The following is a 14,154-nucleotide window of genomic DNA, read 5'->3' on the forward strand; positions in this document are numbered from 1 at the left end:
AAAAGAATAGAAAGTAAAAGAAGCATTTGAGCCACACCATTGTAAGTTTCCAGAAAAGAATATATATAAACATTGAATAAATTCAATGTGCAGGTTTCAGTAAGCTGTGCACTGCCTCCCTCTAGTGTCCTAGGTGTAACCCCATTCGAGCAGTTGAAGTTTACAGTTGACAGCAGGATTAATTCTCTTTACACTAATTCACTAACAATATCTGTAAAGTATCTGTGTTGTCACAGTATAGTAAATGTGTTTTTAGCAGTCTTGTAACATATGAGGTTTCTTTAGTCACCTGAGTTGTAAGGTATCTGTGCTCTACATCACATATTAAAGTTTAGGAGGATATAAATAATCAATTCCCCTCCTACAGGTGACATATGTGACTCCTGGAAATGCCAAACATAAGTCTTATCATGCTGAGACCACCGTTTCCTTATCAATATCAGCAGTGAACCTGCAAACACACTCCCATAGCTTTCACAAAGGAACAGATCCGTCAGCATAAATTGACACTAGTTATGTAGATATGTATGTGAACAGATCCGTCAGCATAAATTGACACTAGTTAATATATATATATATGATATATATATATATATAATATATATATATATAATATATATATATGTATATGTATGTACTGTATGTATGTGTGTGTGTGTGTATGTATATGTATGTACTGTATGTATGTGTGTGTTTTTTTATTATTTTGTTTGTTTTTTTTTTTTATGTATTAATAGTTATTTTAATACATTGTAAAAAATATTATGTTTATATTTGTTTGTGTGTGTTAATTTAATTAATTAAAAAATGTATGTAAATGTAATTAATTTATTTTTAATTAATAATAATCATTATCCATATATGGAATTTTGTAAGTAAATCTTACCTAAAATATAGTTAAATAAAATTAATTAATTTTATTTTATATAATAATATATTAACAAATAAATTATATCATATTATAATATATTAACAAATAAAATATAAAAAATGACAAAAATAATTATTTTGTAAAAAATTAATTATTTTGTTGAAATGTAGAAATGTATGCTTTAAATTAAACTATACACAAACTTTATATCAGGAGCATAAGAGGGGTACTGCACTAACTTAAAGATAATTCAAGTCAAGCATTTGTGTCAAGCTAAATAAACAAGTTGATTCTGCAACTGACACATTGGCCTTGGCAGTGGTGAAATCTGTGGGATTCACACACCTGTGGGCATCAGCCATGAGAAAACACCTGTTTTGTGAACAGCGGGCATATATATATGGATGACAGAAGTGTTCAGAGAGCAGAAAGTCTAGACAGACTGCAAACATGCTGAGGATCCTGTTGTTGAGCGTGCTGGCCGCCCTGGGTAAGACCTTTGTCTGTTTCTATCGAGGGAATCATTCGTATTTAGCTTAGATTTTGCCAAGTTAACAAATGCATGCAATACTCAGAACTTTAAAAATTGAGTCTATTTGGACTCAAACTACAATAATACTGCAGTCTTAGCATGTCTAAGTGTGTTTTTTGTGTCCAGCGCTGGCTGAGCCCAGATATCTGGAGGATCAGGCCCCTGAGGAGAGGGTCGTTGGTGGAGCGGTGGCAAAACCCAACTCTTGGCCCTGGCAGGTAAAACATTTTAAGAATAAGGTCTTGATGATTTTCAACGACTAAATGGGCAAGGTTTGGTCAAGCTATTTTTATTAATATGGTAGAAGATTAGTTGCTGTCACACTAATAATCTTGACAAAGATGGTTACAAGGCAGGTTGTCATCAGCCCCACCATAAGGATCATTTAAAACCAGCTTTATGGCAAGTAAAACCGTTTGAAGACGCATTCTTCTGCATAAATAAAGTCCAGTCAGCTTTAAGGTTTTTTTTTTTTTTTTTTTTTTTTTTTTTTTTTTTGCAAGATTATTTTTTTTTTTTTTTTTTTTTTTTTGTGTTTTTTTTTTTTAATAGTGAAATTTTCTAAATTTTTCAAAGTGATTGTCTCTTTCTCAGATCTCTCTCCAGTACCTGTCAGGTGGCAGCTATTATCACACCTGTGGTGGGACTCTGATCAGAACTAGATGGGTGATGACTGCCGCCCACTGCGTCGACACGTAATGAATCCAGGGTTATCTGTACCTAGATAGTTAACAAAAAACAAACACATACCAAAAAACCGAGACATTTCTGAGAATTTTCTCGCCTTAAGGACAGCGTCAGTTCAAATGGAATGTAATCAATCTACAAGTGTAGTGTACACTTGTTTACTTTATCTACTTGTGTTCACTTAAACGTGTTTCTTGTGCAGCTCGAGAACTTGGCGTGTCGTTCTGGGTGACCACGACATCTACAACCACGAGGGTCGCGAGCAGTACATGAGCGTCAGCGCCGTCTACATCCACCCCAACTGGAACAGCAACAGTGTGGCTTCTGGGTGTGTAAACATTACATACACGGCATACACGAGTCACGGCGGTGGCAACATTTATACACAATATATATGACTATTTCGTCAATTTCACACAAAACTAACTAGACTGTATCGATAAATAACTTTAATGAAATACAACAGTACTGTATTGACAATTACACATATCTCACTGCCTCACCAATTCAATTTTAACTCAACACACTCGACTGTATTTATATCCTGCTGAAAAAAAAAAGAAGCTAAAACCAGCCTAAGATGTTTGGCTGGTCTTAGCTGGTTTTAGCTGGTCTCGCATTTGCTAATTAATGACTGTCAAGCAACTAGTACTCCATAAAGTGACCAGATTTCTGAAATGAAAACCGAGGACACTTCCTAGTTCAGTGGTCAAAATATCATTGAAATTTCAATTGAGATTATTTACAAATAAAAAACAAGGACAATATATTTGTTTATGTTTTTGTGTTTTATTTGTCGTGGTTTCCATATATTAATATCATAATTAATACACAAACAGTATTACTTTGTTTAACATGTAATGTATAGTTATGCCATTTTTTTTTTTTTTTTGGAAACTTTGTAAAATGTGTGGCCTAAGTATTTCTTGGATTGAAATAAATAGGGCAAAATATATTTTTAAATGTTTTTAATAAATGTAATTATTTATATCTATAAAATATATTCTCAAAATATAGATTGATAGTTAATATATATATATATATACAGTACATATATATATATATATATTGGAAACATTATATATATATTTAATATATTTTGAAAGATATTTTTCTTTTTTTTTTTTTTTTTTTTTTTTGCTGTATGGGAAAAATGTTCCTGTGGCTAGTTATTCCTACAGCATTAAAAACAGTAATTTCACAGGTTGTGGGTTCGATTATCAGGGAAATCATGCAATACAAAATGAAAAAAGTATGTGTTAACTGAATGCACTGTTTCACTTTTTATATCAACACCACTTACTGCTGACTGTATCAACTTTTAGAAAAACTGTTATGTGAGCATAAATGTACAATTTAAAATAATCTTTCAAAGACTTTATTACTTACTTTAAATTATCAGCATTTCTGTGATCATAAATGTGTGAATTTTTAGGACTTGTGCACATGTCCATTCTTTAGAAATTTCAGATATGATGATCGCCCTTCTGCAAAGCTGGAAAACGACGTTCTGCTGCTTAATATTTTTTCAGAACATGTGATAGCTGGGTTAGCCTCCCTTGATGAATAAAACAAGTAAACACCCCTGTTAAAAAACCGGCTGGGGCCGCACATATAAGTCAGTTTAGCTTCAAGTACAACTAATAAGTCCGTGATTTGGTTGCCAGAAATCATTTTTGACTCATTTTATTTATTTCTCTCCTCAATACTTCGTGCAGCTGGTGTGTCGCTCTCGATAAAAGCTGATTGTAAACAGGCCTCTATTATTAGAATATACCATTATTAGTACCTGCTCTCGTAGTGACTGGTGGGGAAGCACCGTTCTTTTAACACTATGGATTTTGCGCTGGTAGACGTTTCCAACAGCGAGTCAGGATAAATCAGAATATTAGAATGCTTGACTCTCAAACAGAGCATAAACTATGAGAACTGCGTTTCTACATTTGACTCCTGAAGGCTGGAGTTTTGATGGTGAACTCTGGCGGCTTTGAACTCACAGGTCAGTGGTTTTTTTAAACGTATTGTTCAATGTGACCAGCTTTGTGTCTTCATCGGGTTGTAACGCCTACAAGAAGCCAACAGTCTTCACTCGTGTGTCTGCGTACATCAGCTGGATTAATGGCGTAAGTGCAATTCATAAGATCACACTTTAATTATAATAAACTTTACATTAGGAGCTAACAGACAATAAAGATCATGACTATCTTATAATACTCTGTTTTTCTTGTGCCATTATTGTTCATATATCATTGCTGATAAGGAGGAATGAAACCTGACTAGGATTGAGAGACAAACAAAACAGTAATTTCAACAAGCTATTAACAATCTGCGCTGGCCAAAAATACGTACAATAAACTATACATCAACAATTGGGCTGTAATATGAATCACTTTTTTGAAATTCTTTGTTAGACTCAAAAATGTCATGCATACACATTCGAACCCTTAAAGTACAAGTCATCTTTCAAAGATTAAATACAAGAAGCAGTCCCTAGCATCAGTTGGCAATGAAATGAAATGAGATATCAACCACTCTGTGCATTAAGATATGATATCGCACTTCTGATATGTCCTCCGATAACTCTGAAATTGCGATACGTTTAGCATTGTGATGAATCCCTCTGGACGGGCCCAAAAAAAACCCCTGTTAAATATCGGCTGGGGCCGCACACAGAGGTCTTTAGCTAAATATACAACAAATAAGCTTGTGATGTTGTCTGAAAAGACCTGACTCACTTTTTATGTTCATTAGTGCTCCTCTGATCTTATGACTAACTTGGGTCACTCTCGGCTCAGCTGAAAAATCTCACAGGCCCAAATAACGACCACAGTACTTTGTTCATCTACTATGATAGTAAAGTTACTGGTGGGGAAGCACCGTGAAGAACACTATGGTTTGCGCTGGTGGCGGAAGCGAGTCAGGATGCCAGGTGAGAAAGACTGACTCTCAAACAGAGCATAAACTATGAGAAGTCATTTCTCATTTTGGCTCCTGTTGTGTTGTTTTTAGGGTGACTCTGGCGGTCCTCTGAACTGTCAGGTCAGTGGTAAGTACGTTGTTCACGGTGTGACCAGCTTTGTGTCTTCATCGGGTTGTAACGCCTACAAGAAGCCAACAGTCTTCACTTAGTTTTTATGTGTGTGTTAGGTGGGTTTTTCTCGTTTGTGCGATTTTTTAGGCTGGTTTCACTTTTGGTTTTAGTTGACTTTACATTAGGAGCTAACAGACAATAAAGATCTTTACTATTTTACATTAGGTACTTTTTTCTGGGTGCCATTTTGTTCACATCAGATCCTGGGGAGCAGGAGGAAAACCTGAGCCTTGCTCTAGATCATTGGATAAGGAGGAAAACCTGAGAGGATGAGAGACAAACATTCTCCATTTACCAAGCTTTAACATCTGCGCTGGCCAAAAATACATACAATTTTGTTTTTATTTGTGTCCTCAAAAACTCACCATAAACATTCGAACCCTAAAAGTACAGTCACTTTCAAAATTAAACACAAGAAGAGTCCATACACAGTTGGCAATAAATGAAATGAGATATCAACCACTGAATGGTAGGATAACTGAAATGTGGTTGATATGAAAGTTTGTAAACATTTGGTTGCTATTTTTTATGTTTTTGATGATTGTGATGAATGGACGGGAAATGAAATATCTGATTTTTTGATATTGTTGTATTTGGTTTGTATATTGCACTTGTAGTACTTGCAGTGTAAGTCTAAAAGACTTGTAGTGCAGATGTAGTGCATTTCTCATTTAATGACTAACTTTTCACTTTTCAAATACAAATCACACAGTAACAAATAACAACACAGTACTTTGTTCATATACTATGGTGTAAAGTTCATATACCAACAAACTGTCATTGTACTCATGTCATGAGGGCAAAGGATATCCTAATGAAAAGAGAAAACTGACCACAGTTCAGTGTCCATTTGCCATTGAACTCATGTTTGCCAGACTCATGAATAGATTTAGAGACAGAGATTCAAGTTTTACTTTAAGCTTTGAACATATAATCATATATTTGGACATATACTGTAAACATATATAACCTGTCCTTTTATGGTTAGTTAATTTATAATAAACAAAACAAATACGTGAAAAATGAAGTGAAAGTCGTATGATGACTCATGCTTGTAATTTGTGCTCTACATTTAACACATCCAAGTAGTGTTAGTGAACACACACACACACACACATACAGAGCAGTGGGCAGCCATTTGCACCAGAGCCTGGGGAGCAGTTGGGGGTTCTGTGCCTTGCTCTAGGGTCTCACCTCAGTTGTGGTATTGAGGGTGGAAGAGAGCACCCTGCATTCACTCCCCTCACCTACAATCCCACACCGGTACCAAGACTCGAACCTGCGACCTACTGGTTACAAGTCCAACTCTCTAACCTTTAGACCACAATAGGACTTAAAGGGTTAGGTCACCCAAAAATGAAAATTAGCCCATAAATGTATAACTTTTCACCCTCAAGTCATCTAGGTAATAAAGTATATGACTTTCTTCTTTCAGACGAATCCAGTCGGAGTTATATTAAAAATTGTCTTTGATCTTTCAATCTGTTTAATGGCACTCAGTGGGTGTTGCAGTGCAAGTTTGAAAGTCAGACATTTTAAATACAGTATTTCTACATTTGACATTAAATGTATGTAAACATGTTTAAAAGCTAAGTATGTTTGACAACAATAAGGGCTATTGTTTTTATGAGCAGTAACAATGGCAAGATGGTTCATACACATAATTAGATACACATGCTGACTGTACAGTTGCTCTACACAACTTTACCGCTAAATAAGGAACTGCACCTCTGTCATCTAGAAACAGGTTCAGAGTTCGTTTTGCTGTTTTAGACTTGTGGAGGGTTATTCGAGCAGTCTGTGCCCGCTTAGACAAAATGTTTCAAACATTTGTTTTTTCCTGTCTGTGTTTATTATATCTAACTGGTAAGTTCTAAATGTTTTTTTTAGTTACAGTTTTAGTAAAACAGCATCAGTTGTGACTGTGTAAGTGTTCCCATGTTTGTTCCACAGGTGCGTTTTGTGTTGAGATCTATGAAACACACACCATATCAGCGATGGAGGGAGATTCTGTCATTCTACACACGGATGTTACTGATCTGCAGAGAGATAATGTGCTACTGTGGACGTTTGGACCTCAAGACGCTCACATTGCTAAAATCAACAGAGTCCACAATGAGATGTTTCACAATGGTGCTGATGGGAGATTCAGAGACAGACTCGAGCTGGACTCTCAGACTGGATCTCTGACCATCACAAATGTCAGCACAGAACTCAATGGACTTTATAAAGTAGAAATCGTCATTGAAAATAAGGTCTCAAGCAAGAATTTCATTGTTAAGGTCTATGGTAAGCACAGTATTATTATTATTATGCATATTTCTGTCTCTTTTCATATTCTTATTTTAAAAGTTACCATGAATATATGTAGTAACATAATATTAATTTAGGATATGAGGTATATGGGGGTAAGTTGGGCCACTGCTTAAGCCTAGGAAACCAAGGATCGACTATTAAGACATGATTTTCTGTAAAGCTGTTATGAATAAAATGAAAATTAAAATGACTTAATTAGAAGATTAACACTTGTTTTCTTAATTATGATGTGATATTTTATTTTAAAATATGGTGAGTTACTTTGAACATTTCCTCGTCCTTGTGGTCCATGGCAGTGTTTCCACATGGTTTGTTACTGTGGTATAATCTACATTCCTAAATGTCATTTAAAAACAAAACCATTTGTGGTTGGTTGCTTTTCATGTTGGTCAGGCTCTTCGCCATATTTTAACACTTCAGCTAAAACGATTTTAGAAGATTTAAACCATCAGGTAAGAGAAATAAAATCCTTTCGATGAGGAAGTTGAGGATGCAAAAGTCATCACTTCTCTGTTCAGGCAAATAGTGGTTCAAAGATGGGAACTACTGTATCCTGTTTCTCCAAGAAAAATTAAAAGCCTTTTTTTTCAGCTTGGCACCTTCTATAAGCTGACTTTGCAACTTTATATTGTTCAGTTGCAACTTTTTTTTCTCAAAATTGCCAATTCATACTGTATCTCAAAAGTGAAAACTTATTTGCATTTGCAACTTTATTTTATTTTTATTTATTTATTTTTTATAAACTGTCGTAATAAACCTCTGGCCAACAAAGAAGCTCTTACTGTTTTTCTTGTGTTCTTCAGCTCATCTCCCCATTCCTGTGATCACCAGATACTGTCCACAAAATCCTCCATCATCAGTCTCCAGATATGAGCTGCTATGTTCAGTGGTGAATGTGAGTCGTGTGACTCTCTCCTGGTACAAAGGAAACAGTTTATTGTCCAGCATCAATGTGTCTGATATCAGCAGCAGCGTCTCTTTACATCTGGAGGTGGAATATCAGGATAACAACACCTACAGCTGTGTGCTCAATAATCCCATCAGCAACCAGACTCAACATCCGGACATCACTCAACTCTGTCAGATACATTCAGATGGTGAGATAAGAGATTTAATTCAGTGATTAACTCTCTTATAAAGGGGTCATATGATGCAATTTCAAATTTGCCTTTCTCTTTGGAGTGTTACAAGCTGTTCTTGAATAGATAAGATCCCTAAAGTTGCAAAGACTAAAGTCTCAAACCCAAACAGATATTCTTTATAAAAGTTAAGACTTATCCATGCCCTCCTAAAATGTCTCGTTCAAACACACCCCCACATGTCTACATCACTGTGTGGGAAGATTTGCATAACACCGCCCAAATTTTCACACTCTCGCTGTAGTATTGTTGCTGCCGCTGCCGCCACCGCTATGTTGTGGAGACGCTGTGTGTTTCGTTGTGAAAGCGAAACTACTTTGTTTGGTCTTCCAAAAGTGGACACGACTAGAAATCAGATTTAAACGTGAGTTTTGAGCAGTGTAGAGTAGTGCTTGTTGTTTGTCATTTTTCCGATCACAAATGCAGACATGGTTTTATGTTTACGCGGTGCGATACGCAGCGCAATGCGTAAAAAGACAGTAAAAGTCATTATAATCAGTAATTATGTCCCCACTGGATACAACAAATACCTCATTTGTAACGGGTTTTATTGGTTTCGTCTCGTCGTGCCGGGACACACGGCATCACAATATGTTAAGAGGCATAACATTTCCGTCATACGCTTGAGGCATTCAGCCAATCACAGCGCACTGGACAGCTGGCCAATCAGAGGACACTTCGCTTTTCAGAATGATGAGCTTTGTAAAAATCGGCGCGTTTCAGAAGGTGGGGCATAGAGGAGAAACAATAATGTACAGTGTGATGAAAATAATGTTTTTTGAACCTTAAACCACATAAACACATTTCATTACACCAAATACACAAAATAATGTTCTTTTTAGCACCATCATATGACCCCTTTAAATGTGATTGTTACTCCTTTTTTGAGCACTTTAATCCCGATCTGTACACGCATGCTTAAGTGACAACCAAATTCTAGGTAGGTATAAAATGCCCTAGTATTTACAGAACCCAACTGAACAAATAATGGTAATACCTACCAGCTGGATCAGCCATCATAAAGCAGGTGGTTTTGATACAAAAACTAAAATAAATAAATTAAAATATCGAAATAAATATAAAACAATTATGAACCAAGCTTAGTGTCATATGTTTTGGTTTTGACAGGTCGTAGATTTGGTGTTGGATGTGACATTAAAGACAAAAGTAATACACAAACACACCAGCTGCTTTCAAAATAAGGCCAAAAGCACCTCTGTATGTTTTATGGAAATGAACACTTTGACCATCCTATGGTTATTACTAGAGAATGGACCGTCATAATTTCCGGAATGACTTGTGTTCTGAAGTTCTGTAGTTGTGTTCTAAACTACAGTTTATGGGATTCACTCACACATTTTCCCGCCTTCCTTGCCGCAAACATCCAAACTCTGTGTGGGAACAGGATGAAATGCTCAGAAGAGAACTAATAGTCATATATTTACCTTGTTAAAACCAAGTTTAGTACTGATTAAGTCTCAAAAGAATTTTATTTATTTTTCTCTCAATCTTTAGACTACGTCCACTATTATGGGTTTACTGAAGCTGTGATCCGATTGGCTCTCTCTGCTCTGGTGGGCGTGGCTGCTGTTGCTGTGCTGGTTTATGATGTCAATTCCAGATGACAGGGGAGGACAGAAAGACAAGCAAAACAACTGGAAATGCTTCTTGCACTTTTTATTATTATTATTTTTTATTTTATTTTGTCATTGAGAGAATTTCCTGTTTCTATTTTGTGACCAATCCTGAACTTTAAAGACATTGCTAATCCTGTAAGTAATCATCAGATCAAAAGGGCTGCGTCCATTGGCCATGTATTGATTTCATTATGCAGACATTAGCTGTTTAGGAAGGAAATTGCATAGCTTTGAATATAGAAAAGCAAGGAACTTGCAGATTATTGGTTCATTTAAAATGACTGAATCTGCATACATAAAGAATCTTTTATAGCTAATGGATCTGATCACACAGTAGTGAGATGAAGTTCCTGTTGTTCAAATGGGGGGTGTATCTGAAAGTTTTGAAATAGTTTGTCATGAACATGACAGGCAGAACAAACCCTGCCAACTCTCAGAATGAAACTGACAATAATTTGACCTTCAACAGCTATTCAACACTCCCAGAAATTAGTTTCTTTGACAGTTATGATAACAAAACAGGAATGCATTTCGTCTTTTCACATTCAGTCTGATATTTTTCAGCTATATGCAGAAAACCTTTAAGTTCACACAACGACCTGTCTCACTGCTCACAGGAACAGATCTTGTAGCTGTGACTGAGAATGTGTGATAGAGATTCATTAGCCGTATAAGAGAAGCGAAAGCTTAAAAAGGAGACGATCAGTCAGTTTTTAAATGAGTCAGAAGGGCAAACCCTTCATTAGGCATATAGTTTTCTCTTATAAAAATGTTCTGAAGTGGAGTTAGCCTTTAAAATGAGTGACATCTAAAAAAAAAGTACTAAAACAACAAAAATAAAGATTTAATATACAATGACCTTTTATGTACTTTTATGTAAAATAAAAGCTGCGAAGATTTGATTTATCTGTCTTATTTTTATATAATGATATTTATTCAATTCAACGATGCAAGTGTTTTTTTGTTGTTGTTGTTGTTGTTTTTTCATGCAGTGAGAAGAATGAAGGTTAATCTTCTAAATGTGCTGTGAGTCAAAATGAAACCTGCTGCGGTCAGAGTTACTGCAGATCTGAAAAGAATGGTTTATTCTTATTTATAGACAAACATTTAGTGCTTATGAGCATGTCTGTTACTGAATGTATGTGCTAATTATGTATATTGTTAAAGGGCTTGTTTTCCATTCGCTGCTCATATGAAACTCAAACCTAAACTTGGAGATATAGAAGCAACTGTGTTCACTTTCTTGTGTAGAGAATATTTCAGCCTGAAGGTGCATTTGTTTTGAATTTGAAATATAAACACACAGATTTTATTTTGTGCATTTTTTGTATTAAGCCAAAAGGTCAATAAGTGACAATGTCTTTTTTGTTAAAATGTTTTTTTTCTTTGCATTATGCAAATTTTCAGGTATGAGTTTTGTAAATGTAAAATTTGGTATGTACAATCTGTTTACTGAAACATATTTCTAAAGATTAATGTATTTTGCATGTTTTATCATTGCAGTGTTACAGTGCAAACATTGTTTAATGAGGCCTTTAATACACAAGTATATACCTGTATGTATGTATTTGTGTGTGTGGGGGGGGGTTACTTTTACTGTCATCTGGTGCTCAAGAAATGAAGTGCATGTACAAAGCCGTTTTTTGGCAGGGAAAGACAATGAAGCACATTGAATCACATTGGCCTATAATTTGGTTTCAGTAACATGCCATAATTTGCCTGACCACGAAACCATTATTATTTATTCAGTGTTCTTCCATTTCCTGTTTTCAGCTAGTTGAACTATTTCTGATTTTCTGTCACATTTCATCCCTGGTTGTTTGTTATTACAACCAACACAACTAGAGGATAGCTTTACTGTACTGAACTGAACTGTATAAGATTTGATTGTGTACATACAGTATGAAGCAACACATTTAACACAATTTTGTCTTATTTAGTAATATTGTAACACTCAAATTCAAACGTATATATTTATATATAGGTACAATGTTAAAATATTTGTTAGGAAGCAAAAGAAAACTCTGGCTTCTTACGATGCACTTAGGGCTTTACGATTACTCCAGAGCACTCATAGACGATGATTGTCAAGTGCTACTTAAGTTACGATGCTTTTGGGAAACAGAACGTAATATTAAGATCAGTCGTACAATCTTTTTATGAACTTCTTATAAGGCTTACGAAGCTTTTGGGAAACGGAGCCCTGGTCCAAACGCAGGCGTTAGGAAACGGTTATTATTTGTATTGGCTGCCACGTCAAATCATGCACATCTGCTTGCTTTTCTGTTTAATTTAAGTGTTTTATTTTATTACAGGTCCTTCTCAAAAAATTAGCATATTGTGAAAAAGTTCATTATTTTCCATAATGTAATGATAAAAATTAAACTTTCATATATTTTAGATTCATTGCACACCAACTGAAATAATTTCAGGTCTTTTATTGTTTTAATACTGATAATTTTGGCATACAGCTCATGAAAACCCAAAATTCCTATCTCAAAAAATTAGCATATTTCATCCGACCAATAAAAGAAAAGTGTTTTTAATACAAAAAAAAGTCAACCTTCAAATAATTATGTTCAGTTATGCACTCAATACTTGGTCGGGAATCCTTTTTGCAGAAATGACTGCTTCAATGCGGCGTGGCATGGAGGCAATCAGCCTGTGGCACTGCTGAGGTGTTATGGAGGCCCAGGATGCTTCGATAGCGGCCTTAAGCTCATCCAGAGTGTTGGGTCTTGCGTCTCTCAACTTTCTCTTCACAATATCCCACAGATTCTCTATGGGGTTCAGGTCAGGAGAGTTGGCAGGCCAATTGAGCACAGTAATACCATGGTCAGTAAACCATTTACCAGTGGTTTTGGCACTGTGAGCAGGTGCCAGGTCGTGCTGAAAAACGAAATCTTCATCTCCATAAAGCTTTTCAGCAGATGGAAGCATGAAGTGCTCCAAAATCTCCTGATAGCTAGCTGCATTGACCCTGCCCTTGATAAAACACAGTGGACCAACACCAGCAGCTGACATGGCACCCCAGACCATCACTGACTGTGGGTACTTGACACTGGACTTCAGGCATTTTGGCATTTCCTTCTCCCCAGTCTTCCTCCAGACTCTGGCACCTTGATTTCCGAATGACATGCAAAATTTGCTTTCATCCGAAAAAAGTACTTTGGACCACTGAGCCAACAGTCCAGTGCTGCTTCTCTGTAGCCCAGGTCAGGCACTTCTGCCGCTGTTTCTGGTTCAAAAGCACACGCCTGTGCACGGTGGCTCTGGATGTTTCTACTCCAGACTCAGTCCACTGCTTCCGCAGGTCCCCCAAGGTCTGGAATCAGTCCTTCTCCACAATCTTCCTCAGGGTCCGGTCACCTCTTCTCGTTGTGCAGCGTTTTTTGCCACACTTTTTCCTTCCCACAGACTTCCCCACTGAGGTGCCTTGATACAGCACTCTGGGAACAGCCTATTCGTTCAGAAATTTCTTTCTGTGTCTTACCCTCTCGCTTGATGGCCTTCTGGGTTAACCTCTTACCCATGATTGCGGTTTTGAGTAATGAACCAGGCTGGGAGTTTTTAAAAGCCTCAGGAATCTTTTGCAGGTGTTTAGAGTTAATTAGTTGATTCAGATGATTAGGTTAATAGCTCGTTTAGAGAACCTTTTCATGATATGCTAATTTTTTTTGAGATAGGAATTTTGGGTTTTCATGAGCTGTATGCCCAAATCATCAGTATTAAACCAATAAAAGACCTGAAATATTTCAGTTGGTGTGCAATGAATCTAAAATATATGAAAGTTTAATTTTTATCATTACATTATGGAAAATAATGAACTTTTTCACAATATGCTAATTTTTTGAGAAGGACCTGTATACTTTATTAACAAA

At 36.1% G+C, this 14,154-nt stretch overlaps 2 protein-coding genes across 2 annotated transcripts; both read left to right on the top strand.

Annotated features, from left to right (window-relative positions):
• The first annotated feature begins 1,194 nt into the window (after positions 1-1,194).
• LOC109095828 (elastase-1-like) lies at positions 1,195-5,225 on the top strand. The gene is made up of 7 exons (XM_042712290.1): positions 1,195-1,361; positions 1,530-1,621; positions 1,998-2,098; positions 2,293-2,418; positions 4,636-4,692; positions 4,950-5,019; positions 5,100-5,225. Exons 1-7 carry the CDS (start codon positions 1,322-1,324, stop codon positions 5,217-5,219), a joined length of 606 nt encoding a protein of 201 aa, XP_042568224.1. The 5' UTR covers positions 1,195-1,321; the 3' UTR covers positions 5,220-5,225.
• Positions 5,226-6,934: 1,709 nt separating this feature from the next.
• On the top strand, positions 6,935-10,719 carry LOC109096182 (natural killer cell receptor 2B4-like). Its single transcript, XM_019109835.2, has 4 exons — positions 6,935-7,047; positions 7,135-7,470; positions 8,301-8,594; positions 10,152-10,719. Exons 1-4 carry the CDS (start codon positions 6,999-7,001, stop codon positions 10,259-10,261), a joined length of 789 nt encoding a protein of 262 aa, XP_018965380.1. The 5' UTR covers positions 6,935-6,998; the 3' UTR covers positions 10,262-10,719.
• The last annotated feature ends 3,435 nt before the right edge of the window (positions 10,720-14,154 follow it).

The sequence above is a fragment of the Cyprinus carpio genome, chromosome A22 (genome assembly GCF_018340385.1).
Source record: "Cyprinus carpio isolate SPL01 chromosome A22, ASM1834038v1, whole genome shotgun sequence".
NCBI classification, from domain to species: Eukaryota; Metazoa; Chordata; class Actinopteri; order Cypriniformes; family Cyprinidae; genus Cyprinus; species Cyprinus carpio.